Consider the following 17,155-nt stretch of genomic DNA (forward strand, 5'->3'; position numbering starts at 1 on the left):
ATTTGACCATTTGGGAGCAATGTCGTCATTTTATAGGGAAACAAATAAAAATAATGATATAGTGTAAAAGTTAGTAATAGTGTCGCATGAGACTTGCAGATCATATATACACACACACAGGTCTGAAATGTTCATTTCATTTATTGATTTAGAAAAGGGTCATCCACAGTCTTCAAAATATTTCACAAACCTATATCATTTGCTGCAGCATGCTCAATTATAAAACTCAACAGCTCAGTATAATAAGTGCATTAAATACATCCAGACATGAACAGTACCATATCACTTTACAGTTTACAGTGTGTGGTCATTATCTTCACATTCTTTATAAAAAAAAATAGCCAACTTTGTTAACATGTTCAATTGCAATGTTAGTTTTTACTGTCTGTTCATATGTAACGTACCGATATAATGACTTGAAATAACAGACTGTGGTGGAGTGGTCAAATTTATGTAATTGATCTTTTTTTAAATAAATAATCACCTGGACCAAACCTGATTATAATGTTAGAAATCCAGCATTTTGTGCATACAATATATCATGCACTACAAACTAAATGACAATTGTATTTACAAGTACAATTACACATTTTATTTCAAAATACATGTATATGGGCCAAATTAGACAACATACAAATGCATACTGATATAACCTCCTGCAAATTCTCACTAATGCAGTGTCATGTCTGAATGCATATATTACTTTCTGCTACAGCTTATTTATAGTTCACTGCAATAAACAGTACATTATTCTGTACTCTGCTTCAAACGCTGATATACAGTACAGAGGCTCTGCAGACTGTTCTCAAAGGTGTACCTGTGTGTGCAGGGGCTAGGTATGGTTCTGGGCAGCTTCTGGGCTCTGAAAGAGGTCTCTGACGATGATCTCACTCACTGTAAAGAAATAAGACACAGTTAAATCTGTATGTCCGTGGCTTCCTAATTCACTATTATGCATTTCACAGATTGAAAGGGATGTTTGTAGCCAACAATGTGCCTGTTGATTATCTGTGGTAAATTAAGACTATGCCAGTGGTATACAGATAGAGTTATGGAGAGAGTGATGGCTATTTCCCTTCACATCAATAGCCACAACTTAAGATCTCTTCAATGGGAGTAATTTCCAGGCCACAAGAATAAACAGCCACCTTGAGCAAACATGTAATTTGCTATTTCTGTATGTAAGTCAATGGAAGAAACAAGAGTTGCTTGTTTGTTGCTTTTACACCATATGAGGGCAGTGCAGAGCTGTCAAAGTGTACTGAAGCAGCTCAGATGAAACCACAGCAGCCAGGAGGATGACAAAAAGAGGGATAAGTGCAAATTATTAGCAGAATTTGTCTGACACAAAAATGCCGCCTTGACATGGTCTCCTGTCATGTGAACGCCCTTCAGCTTGAAAAGACAGGGTCGTCCTGTAACTTTTTCTGCACCTATTAATATTCTCCCTCACATAACATCTATTTAAAACACGCCGCGAGGCCCCTAAACAAAAGAGACTCATATATACTCAGAGACTCGTTCACATACAGTACATGCACATTAACACACACACCCAGACACATACTCACACCCAGACAGACACACACACACACACACACACACACACACACACACACACACACACACACACACACACACACACACACACACACACACACACACACACACACACACACACACACACACACACACACACACACACACACACACACACACACACACACACACACACACACACACACACAGAGAGAGAGAGTACACCTATTAATATATTTTCCCAGAACAGGTCTAAGTTGCACACTCAAAGTGTTTAAGAGCAGATGAAAAGCAAGACAGAAATATCCCATCCTGGTGCAGAGATGCAATGGGAGCCATGGCTCAATCAGCAGGCCTGATCTCACCCCTCTGCACCTGTCCCTATGAGCACGGAGCACTACAGACACAGTTACACGAGGCCAGACACAGAGCCAGAGGCACTGGGGCACTGCACTCCATTTACTCAACACACACAAATAAGGCAAAGAACTGGGACAAAAACATCTGCTTCAAGAAACTTCAGAAACTTCAGAACCTTTCAAAAAACATTCAGAATATGCACAATGAATTGCATGATGATGAATGATGAATTGCAGAGATCTAGACAACTGATTTTTGTAATGTAAAAGAGATGTTTTTGCGCAACCCATGATAGTTGAGAGGGAGTCCTAAAAGGTCAAGGACAAAGAGAGTGAATCTTGTACTTGAGATGCGTCATGAGTCAGATCTAATGTAAAGGCCAGGGGTATTCTGTATGAACTATGCAGTCATTTCACAACAGCTGCACAACAGTAGCATCCAAAGATTAGCAAGCACTGGTATATTTAGCTCTCCTACTGCTTAAACGTCATTCTACACACAGAGATAGTGTCATCTTTCTCAGTGCACAGCAGGATTGCTAACTATAATTAACCCAGACAGACATCCATAAACTGGCGTTGCCACTTGGAGAATCTACTGGAGAGTAAACAAATGTCTTCAATATCAACAGGCTGGGACAATATGCTGTGATACGGTTGTATTATGCATCTAAAGGTAGAATCTGCCATTCTGGTGGTGAAAGACAACTGAGCTCAATAGCCAATCAAATTCACATCCCTCCCTTTCTTGCTCCTGAAGAAATGTGCTGATTGGATGAAAATGTTTATGGGCCAAAAAAAAGCAATTCTCAATTCTAAAAACACCCCAATCAGACAGTGTATTGGATCAGAACCACAGATTCTAAGTCTGGCTATCACCATACTGAGCTCAATCTTTTAAGATTGAACATTAGCTGCCGGGCGAAATCCAAATTCGCTGGCAGGTCAGGAAGGTTCACTCAGCCTAACAGATTCTATCATCAATAAAAGGAAGTCTGAATACACAATCGCTTCTTACCATCGTCAAGTGTGACGTTGTGAAGTCCAGTCGACTGGAGGTTCACTTCTTTATCCACTGGCTCTTGCTTGATATTAAATAGCTCCCCCTGTGCGTGGAATGATGACTGAGTGGCTAGGGAAGCACCAAGAGGGCCACCAGAGGACCAGGGGGACGAGCTATTGATTACTGATTGTGGAGATGGTGCTTTGATGACCTGAGGGTGATCCACATGTGCCACTCTGTGGTGGCTGGGGGATTGGTGTAAGCCTGGAGGATCTTGAGATAAGGCCGGCTGAGGGTGTGATGCGGCACCTTTCAGATGACTCAGATGGCTATTTCCTGTTGCATGTCTGGTCACTGGGTTGGGGCAGTGATACCAAGAGGACTGCAGCTGGGGAGAGGCGTTGCTTGAGGAATTATTGCTGGCACACGAGGGGTGACTAGCTAACGACTTCTGCTCCAGACTCAAGGAGCTCAAGCCTTGCTGGTGGGTTGACTGATTGGGTATGCAGGCTGGCTGGGAGGAGACTTTTCCTACTTTGTTTACACAGACCTGGCCACTGACGTTATGGTGAGCTCCTAGGAATACTGGATCCATGGACACCAAGTTATGAAGAATGTGTTGAGATTCAAGATCAACATCTAGGTTGGCCCTATGAAGGTGGGAGGGAGAATTGTCCAAAGAGGAGAACAAAGCAGGCACTCCAGTGTACTGGTAATTGTCCATAGAATATGCATACTGGGGGAAAGACTGATGGGGTTTTCCATGGGGCCCAGTGGCGGTGCTGGGGGCAACACCTCCAACATGTCCACTCTCTTGCTTCACACCTGCTGTTTCAAGATGGTGACACTCAGAATCAAATGTCATAGAATTCATTTCTCAACTGGGTAACTTTTTATGTTTTCTTAAACGTGTATAGAGTGACCAAGGGTCCATACCTGCCACATATGTGAGGTGCTGTGCTACACTTTTTTTCCGTTTTCCATTAGTCACATAAAACTGGGCCTGAACTGAGGATGTCGTATTCCTATTGTGGTAAGGAGGAATCTGTACCACAATATTCGTCTGCAAAAGATTTTGAACATGTTTGCTATCATGTAATACTATGAATGCATTGTACAGATCATTTTGCCAAATATCTTGTTTAAATAGCAGTTTTGACCACCATTTTTGTTTACTTACTTCTGTTGACTTCTCTCTAAAAGTTCTTGCCTCAGTCTCCCAAAGAGTTCGACCATCTATGGGTAAATGAATGAATGAATGAATAAATAAACAATTAAGGAAGTAAAGAAGTGAAAAGTGAAAAGTCAAATATACATACAACAGACTCTACAGTCCACTGAATTAATGAATGAATAATTTACAGTTACAACAATGAATAATTTATGACTACCGTGCATGTGTCACCTGCCAACACATTGAAAACTACATGTAAGTATATGACCACCCCAGCCACTTACATTTACAGTGTCATCACCTATGTGGACAAACTGTTACCATCAGCTAACACATCTCTAACGCACAGCTTCTCCCTTTCATTGACCTTTCATAAAGAAGGGTCAAATGGACTTTCGCAATTCTCTGTCACAGAAATAACAAAGTGGCAAATTGTTGTAGCCACTTGTGCTTTCACATCTGTTCCTCTCTGGTGACTTATGAACATAAACACGCTCCATGTTTCTCCGTGTTCTCTGTTTTATCTGTTTCCCTTTCTTCCTTCTGCCTTGTCCTCTGCATTTCCACATTCTATCTCTCTGCCAAACCCAGCTCAGGCAGACGCGCCCGCTTATCACAACTGGTTTCTGCTCCAGGGAGTTTTTCCTAGCCACAGTTGGGTATGTAGTTGTTGGTAACACTCTATAACAACTTAAAACTAAACTGTAATCTTCTCAATGCAACTATTTTATGATCAGCATAGTGCAACAAAAGCATGAATATACACATTAGATATCCAACAGATTGTTTTCATAAATGTTTTTTTACCTGAGCCTTTTTCAAGGAAGATGACTTTTGAATCTGGGAAGATATTAGGGCCTTTAATATACATTTCTTCTCCTCCTTTCATTGAGGCGCTAACAGGACTGAAGTTCTCTATGTGAGGAAGCTCAAGTGCAGCACGCTGGGCTGAAATCATAAAACACAAAATTCAAACTCATATGCTAATGAAAACAAACTTTTGCTTATTCAAAAACACAACTTTGCATAACCATACACTCTATAAACATATACACAGAGACAGAAACAGACACACACATTACAGACACACACATTACAGACAGGCTAGGAATACAAGTGTCACTCACAGCACTCCACAGCAATAGAGGCTGTCTGCAATGACAGCACTGTTCCATTGACATGGGGAACATGCACGCGGAACACAACCCGCACACGCGTGTTCTTCCGCCCGATGTCTGTCTCTCCTTTTCGGAGCTCAATGTCTGAGTTTCGAAGCTTAAGGATTCCAGCACAGTCAATGCTGTCAAAAGAGGCATACATTACTAAAGGTGTTTGGCACAACAAAACATATTTGCTTCATTGTTTTTATTGTAACCCTTGAAATGATCTGAAATCTAGCTTTACAAATTAAACTGTTTACCACTATCTGTGTTTTTTACGTTTGTCTGATTTTTCATCCTGCGGTCTCCTGCCGATTTTAGATTACTGTAAATGACAATGAAGGACTTTCAATTGATTACTGGGCTGTACCTCACAGACATGTTGTTCTCAGGAAGTAGTGGAATCTCAAGAACTTTGGTGTTACTTATGACAATCTCCTGGCTGTCAGTGGACACAGTCTTCCCTGTGATTCTGTGCACCTGGTAAAAGGCATGCGGTCGCACAGTGCGCTCATCAGCAGTCCCAATGAAGATCTGAAGGTTGATTGGCTTTTCATTATATCCTATGAGCTGTAAGACAAAAATCCAAAATGTGATTCAATTGCTATTTTTCAGCCTACATACAGCTACGAGAATAAGGTTCACAAAAAGGTACTTTGGAGCTAATCTGTTTACAGATGTTTTATCAAGTTGTACAAACATAACGTTAGCATTCATTTGACCATATATTTCAGAATAATTTAAAAAAATAAATACTGTCTTTGTAACTGGTTTGTAATATTTTCAGTAAACATAAATGGCCTGCCAGCAAATTCCATACACTAATACAATATCCACCAAACCATTTTAAAAGGAAATATCATACATTCCATTTTGATACCCGAAAATGCATGGGAGTGTATGGGGGTGTATGGCCACTATCCCCATTCAATCCACCTGTTTAGATATGTCCCACTGCTGAGACATTTCCCACTGCTTAGAGATTCTTTACAATCAGCACTATTCTTAAAAGAGTTGAGGGTGCCAGTGCACAAAAAATGCTAAGCAGACTAACAGGGCCTGGAGGTCTGGTAAGGTTGTTAAAGATGTGTTAAGATATGAGGAAGAACGCTCATACCAGGAAGTCTGTGGTATTCTCTGGTTGACATGAGCAGATAATGAACTGTTTTTAGCAGCTATCTGTATTTATTATGAATATACTGTATGTTGTTACTTGTAATACTTGACATCTAAGAGCAGGAATACGTCACTGGTAAACATTCATGGAAACACATTTAGGAAGACTACCAAATGTATGTTATAAAAAATACATAAAATGTGAAACAGATATGCTGAGTTGCCAAACTGGTCTTTCTAGGTTGTTGAAATAACTGATAGTGAATCACAATGAATGTAAAATAATGAACAATAAACACAGTTATATTTATTTATGTTATCTGACTCGATAAGATGTATTTAGTTAGTCTAAAACATTTCCTTTCCTAGAGTTCTAATGCCTCTTAATTGTCCTCAAATGTCAAGGTTATCCTTCCCACTGCATTCAGACACAAACAAAAAACAGCACTGGGCCCTATTTTGCTGAAACCACTTCCAAGACTGCCTTATGTTGAGCTGTCCCACTGCCTGATGACATAACCTCTACATTGTCATTAGCTGATATGTCCCTGCCTCTTGGAATTACATAAGTGCCTCACCTTAACCACCGGATGTCCACCACAGGCTGCTTTAATGGCTCCACGACTCCCCTCCGTTTCATAGTGCGCTCGGTGGTGGTCCTTGGGCTGCTGCTCTATCCTGAGCTCATACTGCCCAACCTGGCTGGGCAGTGGGCAGTCTAGAGAAGGCAGGGATGGAGCTCTGGGAGGAGAATTTACAAAGTTGAAAAATCTTGTCTGTCTAAAGGATCCAATCCAAGTCAAAGCCTGCTTAAGGTGTAACTCAAAACTGGGGTACTGAATCTAACACAAGAAATGCAATGGTACACCTGACAGAACTAGCTATGGTTAGGTGTAGTCAGCAAATGCATTGTGATACCATTCACTACCACATTTACAAGTTGTAACATGATTTTTACTCTGTCGTACTCTAACCAAATGCCATTACCAAACACAAAATCTCAAAAGAGGTTCCATAGCCAATACAATGTATAACTTACGTAAGAATTGGTGTTTGAGATGGTTTGTGTTTACTCCAGGTGAAGTGAGAGGGAACAGAAAGGAAATGCTCCACAATGTCTTCTTTTCTCTGTCCAGGTAGAGATGACTCTGTGGGGAGGTCCAGCAAAGCCCCAAGGACTTGCTCCTCCAGAGGAGACCCCACCAGGACACCTGTGCTGCACTGCTCCTGACCCTGATAGGTTCTTCTCGTTTTGAGAGGAACGTCCGACTCAGACTGTAGCAGCTGTGGAAACGAAAGCATGAAGTTCCCAGCCCATGTCTCCTCGGTCACGCTGCCCCGAGGGGAGTGAGTGGGAGTGGGGATGGGAGAGAGGTGAGGCGAGGACAGTCCAGTAGCACCATCAGCACACGAGTGTCGCCTCTTACCGCAGGGGGACGTGGGTCGTGATGAGGGTCGTGACGAGGGTCTGGAGGAGGGCCGCGAGGAGGACGAGGCAGGCCGCGGGGTCAACCAGGTCTCCTCTGACACGCTGGTGCGTGGGGACTGATAGGGCGACTGATGAGGGGACAGAGAATGAGCATACAGGGCATGAGGGGGAGGAGGCTGCTGCAGGTAGTAGCGCAGCCAGGGGTCCTCTCCAGACCCAAGGGGCAGCGACCCGGGAGAGCCGAACGGGGACACCAGGGGAGACACCTGCGGGGACGCCAACGGGGACGCCAGGGGTGAGGGCAAGGGAGAGCTGAGGGGGGACATCAGAGGTGAGCCTAACTTAAAGTGAGCTGCTGCCTCACTGAGCTCGGCCTCCACATCATCGTACACGTGGGAGAAGGACTCGCAGGACGAGGCGTCGGACAGCCAGCTGCGGGAGGACAGGCTGCTGCACGGACTGGGGCAGAGGGTGGACTGGTCTCTGTATGAGGGATCCAGGGGGAGGAACAGGTGGCCAGACCTGGACAAGCCAGCACCGCACTCCACATCAGCGCTATGCATCTGCGAAGGGCCCTGACAAGCACCCATGTCATGGTGACAACTGGTAGGGATGGAGGTGATCTGGATACTCGGACAGTCAAATATCCTTGAGGGGGACTCTAGGGTGTTGTATACAGTCCCTTTAGGTACAGTGTAGCTGACTTCATGAGCACCAGCACTTTGCAGATCTGTGGCAGGAACTGATGTTGGAGCGTTCTGCTGCAAGTTCTCGAAAGGCTGGTTAACCACGGGTTGATGCAGGCCAACATTGAGGATGTAGCAGTCATCATTAAGACCAATATCTAGAGCAAAAACAATAACAAAATTCAATAGCAACAGACAGTCAGAAAACCTGTGAAACAACCAGCCATACTTCAGATGGACGTGTGACAGGCGGGAACAGTCAAGAAAGTGTTTCTAACAGCTAGACAACCTCAAGGCCATTGCCACTTCAACAGCTGCTTGTTATAAATAGCGAGTTGACACACTGGCCAGAAAACAGGATGCTCAACTGTTGAGAAGACAAGCATTTTTGCAACACATTGTCAATGTGTTGTTACCAGCCAGCGTGGTAGTTATAGCTAGGTTGTTAAATTGCTATGTTGTTTTGTGTCTTTGCATCTTTATTTAACTTCGGCTAGCCTTTATATACAGTTCCTAATGATAGATAAAAACAGCTTAGATAGTTATATATTTCTTTATTTGCTTCAACGGAGTCATGTATCCCAACTTTGAACTTGATCTCCGTGGTGTTACAGTCCATGTATGCACTATGCACGAGCCAGCACAGAAACGAAAGGAACACTGTATTCAAAGCTAGATAATAAACAAGGTAACAAGTAACTTTCTTTGTCACGGTGTCCATACCTTCATCTGCATTTATATCCTTTACAACGCTTAAAAACATTGGTAATTAAGAGGACCGTGTAGGAAAACATCTCTGAGTAAGCGCATTCACAACTGAGAACGATGCAAATTACATTACCTGCGTGGCCTAGTGGCTGCTGTCCGCCGTCCTCCCCGAAAGTAAGTCTGAAGTCTAATTCGTCTGAGTATTTTGCGCTCGTCATTGCATTTGTCCAGTCCGTACTGCCAATCACCCGATACTTGATTATCCTGAAGTAAACTAGCCTACAGTCAGCAGAAAGTTTATTTAGTCGATCGAGCTAATATGCAGCTACACAGAGCGAGGAGTGCAAATGCGGAACATGCACCAGAGGACGGTTTGCATAAGTTTGTTTCTGATATCAAGTTGTTTCCGCTGTCGTTACTTGAACCTTGAGTAGGCCTCGTTAACCTAACGTAACACTTTCCTTACCCCCAAAACAGCGGCAGTAACAGCAGTAACTTTAACGTTGGATCAAAAAGGCAAGAGAACACTTCTTAACATGACGTCAAAACTCGAAAGACAACATTGAGTAGTAGTACAGTGTTGGACCTCCCCCTCCCCGCCACACGGTGAAGTGTAGTCTTTGAAGTGTAGCCTTTCTCTTATGTAATGCAACTCGACATTACTTTCACTTCTTCAGTTCATTTCCACACTTTACTGATAATATTCACTTTTTAAATAAATAGTTAAAAATAAAAAAAAATGTCCGGGGACCAAATCAAAATCGAGCCTAATTTCAGACCATAAAAGCTTTAATGGAATTAAAATTGACAAGAAAAAAAAACCTTGATAACTATTCGTTCAAACCACAGTGTGATTAAACGGAGACATTTGATATTTCCAACATCTTAAGACATTTCAAAATTAAGAGAGTCCATTCTCAGCAGATGCACATCTGTTGCCCTCTGCAGGTTCAATCGAGGCAGTCACACATCAGAATGAGTTAAGGAACTCTATGGTTGCTTTCATAACTGAATGTTGACACAGGCACTTTTCATAATCTCTGTTCTTAGAAGAGGAGAAATTATATTGTATATAAAAATGATACTTGTAAAGCGGAAGACAGTGACATATTTTCCATCATGCTTTAAACAACCAAACATCTTTTCAAAATAAAAGATAAAAGTTTGTAACAAATGCATGTTGAAGGAAACTATAGATACTCAGAATGTGAATCCCCACAGAAGACATATAGGTCTAGTAGCCTAGAACATTGAGAATATAACTTTGTGGTTCAGTTTGAACAGAATAATTTATAAGAGTTCTTCTTTCGTTTACTGGTCTTTGAGCAGCAGGCATCCTGTTATTAAACATTCAGTAACTCCTCTGAGAGGGGCTGTGATGAGGATGAGTCTATGAAGCAGTCTGATTGACATGTGAGCCGTTCATGACAGCCTCTTTGGTAGTTCTGTTTGTTGGCTCTTCTGCTTTCTGGGGTGACTGGGTGATGAGTCGTTTCCTGCCATCTAACTCTGGTGCTGGACTGTCCTCTGGCTGGAACTCCCCATTCTTGTTCTCCTCCCTCTTTCGCTTACTGATCAGTTCACAGCTGTCCTCTCCCACACGCCCCTCGGGCACGCCCAGTACACGCAGACACACAACCGCAGCCGCCTGCTCGGCAAACTTCTTAGACTTCTCCCTGTTGAAAAAAACAAAAGATCCATTTGTGCCCTCACCACACCTTCAGTGAGTCTCTACTAAATACAAAGTACAGACAGTTGGAGTGTATGCCAAGAAAAAGAGGCCACAACAGTGCATCAATCCACACACACACACACACACACACACACACACACACACACACACTATGGAAGTCGTACAGAGTGGACTGTGCTAAGAGTCAGCATTGTATGATAATATGTTGAGGACTGACCACAGGGTGGATCTATACTTCTTCTCCGCCACGATCACAGTGGACTGGAAAGCTCGGTCCTGGCTGCGCTGTACCTGGAAAGGGTAATATCACCGATCAGGTATACAGTGTATAAAGATCATATCCTAATGTTGACCTGCTTCTCTTTTTCTGTGATAGTTAATTAGATAAGGAGTATCCGACAGAGCACTAAAGCGTATAAAACACTAATTAATCAGTTAACTAATTCATAATAGAACACTTCACATTAAAAGGCACTTCACTCCTGTGAGGCCACAAGCTCTCTCTGTTGATGCTGCACTCACCATTTCATACACTGGCTGCTCCAGTTTCTCCCGACGACTCCACTCTAGAAGGTACATCTTAGGTGTTATCTGTGGGGGGTACTCTCTCCTGGCCGACACACACACACACACACACACACACACACACACACACACACACACACACACACACACACACACACACACACACACACACACACACACACACACACACACACACACACACACACACACACACACACACACACACACACACACACACACACACACACACACACACACACACACACACACACACACACACACACACGACACTAAAATCACAGGTCTATCTGTTGAACAGCGTACAAGAGAGTACAATGTGCTTAATGATTCTTTGAAAAATGTAACAATGAATCTGTGAATAGTAATCAAGTGTTATGGTTTGGTCACATCTGATTATTTTCCTTTCAATTCTCTTTGGAGCAGACACTGTAGTCGCCACTTTACTAAGGTTAAATTAGTGTGTGGGAATGACTGAGTAAAAATGAGAATTGAGAGACTGAGGATAGGTTTTGATTCTGTACGCACTTCTCAAACCGAACAGGCATGGTGATAACATCTCCGTCTAATATAGGGTGGTTTTCGATGGTATCATTTTTCTGGAGGGCTTCTCTTCTCTGTTGCAGCTCTGACTCAATTTTGTCATAGTATTCCATCATACTATACACCTCACTGATCAACACAAGAACATACGCAAATATAAGTACATCATTTAGCAAACATGTGACCACAAAGTGAGCATATACAGTATTTGACCTGATATGGCAGAATGGAATGGAGTTGGAATGAGCATGAGCAGAACGAGTTTCTAATTTTGAAATGCAGGCCGATTACTTTAGCTTAGTTAAAACCAAACCCATTCACTTTGTGAATAGAGTCTGGATACTCACTCACCTTTCCAACTATAGGCAAGGTGATGGGCGTAGACAAAACATTAACTTTGAAAACATTGGTCCAGCGTAACCAATCACATTGATCAGGGATTCCTAGCGTTACTTGCTACTTTGTTTGAACTTTACAAACTGACAATAAACAGCATTGACAGTCAGGAAACAATATATGTGGGCCTACCTTTCTGTAAATAAATCTACACCTCCTTCCGACGGCAATTTTTGACGTTTGCAGGCGTTGCTACTACCACTTACCACAGCCACTTTAAATTTCGAAGCTATAGCATCATACCCTCTGCTGATTGGGCAGGTTATCTGCCGATGGAGATGGTGTTCCAGACTAGTATCTCCCTGAACGGAGATCTACAGTAGGTGAGCGTGGCCAAGCTACCATTACTTCAAAAAACATTGAAAATATTGATTTTTCATTGGTTGATTTTTGGTGTTTAATGAAAGAAGAGGCATTCAGAATTCATTTCCCTACGTTTCAGAGTCAAGATATGAATGTAAAGTTTAAAATACCAATACCATTCAAGTGGGCAAATCCTACCTGTCTTACCTGCCTGTAACCTGTAACTTCAAAAATGATTTTCTCCGTTTTTCAGTTGGAAAAAGATGGTGGGAGACCATAATTCAAAATGCTGTATCTGGACAACAATTCAAGAAATGATATGATATCATAAAGCTTTTTGTGTCCTCTGTCCATTCATACCAAAACCTGAATTTTGCCTCATGATGACTCATTTTGCCAGATCAGGTCACATACTGTATGTGTGATGCAGGAAAGTGAGCAAATAAGACAGAAGTAGATTGGGAGGTTCTATACAGTACCAGATCTCCTTAGTGGTTTGCGCAGCATGCAGCTGTTTGCCCATGGGTGACTCTACTCTGTCTCTCAGCATCTGGCACAGACAGTACTTGCTGTTGAAAGCATTATTGTCATAACGAACTGCCTAAAATCAGAAACAACACATTGCATTAGGTCTTTAACATGTGCTATATATATCCCAAGTAGTTCATTCAAATGTACTATTCCCCGATAGACTACTGATGTATAGAAACTTGAGGGGTGTTATATGAATATTGTTATATTGGAATATTGGTTCAATAATAATAGAATTATTGAACCACTATTCCAAGACAGTTCAGTTGACAGTAGTGGTCTAGATGGCCCAGAGGACACTTGAATATGTAACTCACATATTTAATGTATTCCTTCATGACCTCATCAACAGATAGGATCCCCTTGCTGCAAAAGATGGAGGGATTCCACATGGCAGCACGGGCGAGCATCACTGAGCATGCCCCGGTGGCCTCACGGAACTTTGTGATGTCTGAATGGGTCTTCACCAAATCAAGAGAGCCACCACTACAAGGCCAAGGACAGAGAGCAGTCTGAGACACACTGGTCAACTAAGCAAAACAAACAGAGGCAGTGAAGAGGTCAGTGCTGGACTCACTTAGCGATGACCGGTATGGACACCACCTTAGCCACTGCCTGGATGTAGTCACAGTGAACAGGATGCTGAGGTCTCTCTTCTTTCAATCTGGTCGATGATGTACAGTGATGAAAGTGTTTAATGACATCAACAGAAGCTAATTGTATCATTCCAAAAATGACATTCACAGTCTACATTCACATAGCCATTTTAACAGTTAAGTAATCTGCCGTTTCAAACACATCAATCCAAACATTTAACTGCATAAGTATACATACTGTATGTATTTTGATATAATTGTTGTAATTTTTGTGCAAAAACACTTTCTTTTCAGGCCTGAATAACTACTTTTTCCAGTTCTGGTAAACCCATCACCTCTCTACCCAAACCACTTATTACGTTGGCCTTGTTCAAAGGTAGCCTGGTCAAAGATCCCTCATTTCTATCAAGACACGGTAATGCAACTCGTTACTATGGGAGAAAGACGGGCTACGCTTTAATCCTCTCTAGCCTGGTCCTACCATACTCTCGTACATTCACAATGTACAGAAAGTCTGGCCACTTTCGCAAGAACTTTCTTGAATGCGGGTACTCTGTTGATGTTGAACTATTGGATCTGCCCAGAGCCACTCAGATCCGCCATAACCAAACGCTAACGTTTGGTCGTGACGTGACATGCTCAAAGTAGCGCATGACCTCAACGTCATCTTTCTCAGCTACTCCCTCTGTTCACCGATTGGACCTGCACATTTTTGTCTTGAGAAAACCCGCGAATATACCGCAGACCCAGACGACATACTGAAGGGAAATGAAAACTGAGCAGAAGTACATGTACGTAGGAACACGGAGCCAGGCTACTTCAAAGGTGCACATTCTACTAAATATATTACATCAGTGATAATTGTGAATACAAAAAGCACAAGCAAGCAGATGCAGACACAGAGGGATTATCACATTACCTGCCATGCACAGCTAAGGCAGACACTCCAGTTTGTTCTATTCTTTTCACCAGTTTTACAGTATCTTCCAGCTGAAAGATATTTCAGAAATCAAAATATTCTGTATGAAAACCAAACATTCTCATCAAACCAACTTAAAATTCAAGTGTAAGGGTCATTACAAAGATACTCACCGATGGGAGAACTCTGATTTTGCATGTCACAGGCTTTGATAGGCCATTTACAAGTGTGGTCAAAATCTTCAAATACAAGAGAAATGTTAATGGCAGACACAGGACCAACATACCGGACAGGAAAGAAATCAGAAATGATATGCAACTGAAATTCAGTAACCAGTACAGCCTTGGCCTCAAGCCTAAATTGGAGAAAATTCTTAAGTGGGACTTACGGCCTCTATTTTGTCCGGGTCAGAGAGAAGAGCAGCTCCCATTCCACCCTGTGTGAGCAAAAGATACGAGTCAACACTTACGGATCTCCTCAGGATGTAGCGTTGAGTAAACATGCTTGACAAGTCTAACCTATACCTATATACTTATTATACTAATTATTAAAGCAGATGATACAGGGACTATTCCAACTAGCTGCACAGCAATCATCTATGATACATCATTGCAGATGTCTAATTATAACAAAAATACATGAGCTATTGTTTATTGATTCCCATTTACTGGTCAGCTTAATTATTGTAAATAAACCTGACAGCTGAGTAATGCTTACCTTAGTAGAGTACTCTTTAGGACAGCCCATATTGACATCAATGGCAGCAACATCATCTTGCCTGCATCATTGACACAAATGTAAAGCGATCCAAAGAGGTCAGAAAATGAGCACTGGATGTGTAGGCTATGGGGGGAGGGGGTTCAATGGTGTCTTCAAACTTTAAAACCCCCATGATGCAGTCACCCGTGCCATTGCAAGACTAAACAGGCCAGTAGTATCCATAAACTGATATTTAGTCAGTAGCATTGAGATAAGAAGGCCCTTTACATCACAGTGCCGGTCTGCCGAGGTCTTCCAATGTCTATGATCTATCTACAGCCTCTCCGAGCACCACCAGTATATTCATGAATAATAGTAATACTTAAAGTGCAACGCTACAAAAAATAGTCCTGTTTAAAAATGTTGAACTTACACAAGTTTGGCAACAGTCAAAGCTCTCTGTGGATCTGCTGTTCCCTTCGGGGGAAAAGATTGGATTATTTTAATACAAAATACTTGTAAACCACACATGATGTGTGATACTATGCAACAAACATGAATATTTACCATCTGAAAGACTATCCTGTCCTTTTCACGGCTGCATGTCCTGAACATGACTCGGTCATCTGGAGCAACAAAATCCACAGTGTCCAACACCTCTGCCAGTCACATAAAAGAGAATGGAGAAAACATTACAATAGTCAACCCGAAAGAGCCGGAGGACACTGAACACAGTTCAGCATTTGCACACATTCTCTTAGAGCCTTAAGTGAACTAACCATGAACTAACCAAGCCCATACATACCATTAACAACTCGCTTGCACTGGGCCATTTTTATATCTATTAGCTCCTGTGAAAACAAAATGTAAATGTAATATGAATAATCGTGGCATCAAGCAATCATCAGCACCTAATATGACACAAAACAATGGCGCTGGAGACTGATTCCTACCTCGCAATACACAATATCAGCACCGTAGTCCAGTGCTAACAGTCTCATGGGTAATGTGCCAACACGAACCATCGGGGCAAGTGCTGTTTTATTGCGAAAGGACAGCTTTGTTGTCTCAGCCATGATTGGTAGCCTTTCAAAATACAAAACAGGATTTCATATAGCATTGCTTAAGAGTGGTCTAAGATCGAAGTGCATAACGTTATTCGCATCCAGCTGATGTGCCAAAGAGACAACTTGTAAAGATGTAAAGGTAAGTAAGTTACTGATGTCAAGATCATAGACTGGGGGATCATGATATTACCAGCAACATCAAACTAACACCATAGCCTCACTCAATATACCAAGACTAAGCACACTGTTTTTGTTTAATAGGCTAGCATTGATAAATACTTACCTGGTCCTTCAATAAAACACAGAATCTGCTAACGACAGAAATCACTTTATACGCCAGATGATGGCAACATTGCTAAATATCTTTAGCCTTGTTTGGAAATAGTAATTTATTAGATAGCGTTAGGCTACTAGCCTATATATTGAACTGTAGAACGAATTACAAGAATACGAACATTGTTTATTTAGTGAGAACTAATAGGTTTAAGTTTAATTTTACAATATGTCTCTCACTAGAGAAAAAATACCTTTTATTCAGGTTCTCATCCGGCTCCATGCAGAAACAACTCAACACATGTGTTGGTTCAACACTCTACTTCCTGTTCTTGTATACGTCACCAAAGATAAATACCACCGACTATCAGTACCACTGTCAGGCTGTAGTTGGTAAGAATCATCCGGTTGCCTCCTG

The 17,155-nt window shown here is 42.0% G+C and overlaps 2 protein-coding genes across 3 annotated transcripts; both read right to left on the reverse strand.

The window, feature by feature from the left end:
- Positions 1–123: 123 nt before the first annotated feature.
- Positions 124–9,760, reverse strand: nfatc3b (nuclear factor of activated T cells 3b). 2 transcript variants are annotated; one of them, XM_062546699.1, is made up of 10 exons: positions 9,308–9,760; positions 7,391–8,624; positions 6,930–7,092; positions 5,606–5,805; positions 5,203–5,375; positions 4,883–5,023; positions 4,082–4,137; positions 3,838–3,964; positions 2,917–3,726; positions 124–894 (listed from the first exon to the last, which is right to left on the reverse strand). In XM_062546699.1, exons 1-10 carry the CDS (start codon positions 9,390–9,392, stop codon positions 833–835), a joined length of 3,051 nt encoding a protein of 1,016 aa, XP_062402683.1. In that variant the 5' UTR covers positions 9,393–9,760; the 3' UTR covers positions 124–832. The 2 variants fall into 2 exon arrangements, with proteins under 2 accessions (XP_062402683.1, XP_062402682.1); XM_062546698.1 differs by having other exon boundaries at positions 2,917–3,729; positions 9,308–9,758.
- A 169-nt stretch (positions 9,761–9,929) lies between these two features.
- Positions 9,930–17,087, reverse strand: dus2 (dihydrouridine synthase 2). Its single transcript, XM_062546700.1, has 16 exons — positions 16,992–17,087; positions 16,351–16,483; positions 16,203–16,248; positions 15,965–16,056; positions 15,831–15,874; positions 15,416–15,476; positions 15,087–15,134; positions 14,872–14,937; positions 14,699–14,769; positions 13,761–13,847; positions 13,501–13,669; positions 13,132–13,253; positions 11,939–12,082; positions 11,390–11,477; positions 11,085–11,158; positions 9,930–10,850 (listed from the first exon to the last, which is right to left on the reverse strand). Exons 1-16 carry the CDS (start codon positions 17,018–17,020, stop codon positions 10,565–10,567), a joined length of 1,560 nt encoding a protein of 519 aa, XP_062402684.1. The 5' UTR covers positions 17,021–17,087; the 3' UTR covers positions 9,930–10,564.
- Positions 17,088–17,155: the final 68 nt, after the last annotated feature.

This window comes from Sardina pilchardus, chromosome 10 (genome assembly GCF_963854185.1).
Source record: "Sardina pilchardus chromosome 10, fSarPil1.1, whole genome shotgun sequence".
Classification (NCBI taxonomy): Eukaryota; Metazoa; Chordata; class Actinopteri; order Clupeiformes; family Clupeidae; genus Sardina; species Sardina pilchardus.

Bases quoted from the DNA above. Each gene is read 5' to 3' on its own strand.
- nfatc3b (XM_062546698.1), bottom strand. From the start codon at position 9,392: ATGACGAGCGCAAAATACTCAGACGAATTAGACTTCAGACTTACTTTC. The intron at 8,625-9,307 runs GTAATGTAATTT...TTTTTGCTCTAG, and splicing joins GCAGCCACTAGGCCACGCAG to ATATTGGTCTTAATGATGAC. The intron at 3,730-3,837 runs GTATGGACCCTT...ATCTTGAAACAG, and splicing joins GCACCTCACATATGTGGCAG to CAGGTGTGAAGCAAGAGAGT.
- dus2 (XM_062546700.1), bottom strand. From the start codon at position 17,020: ATGGAGCCGGATGAGAACCTGAATAAAAG. The intron at 15,875-15,964 runs GTAAATATTCAT...TTTCCCCCGAAG, and splicing joins ACAGGATAGTCTTTCAGATG to GGAACAGCAGATCCACAGAG. The intron at 11,478-11,938 runs GTGCGTACAGAA...TGTGTCGGCCAG, and splicing joins ATGCCTGTTCGGTTTGAGAA to GAGAGAGTACCCCCCACAGA.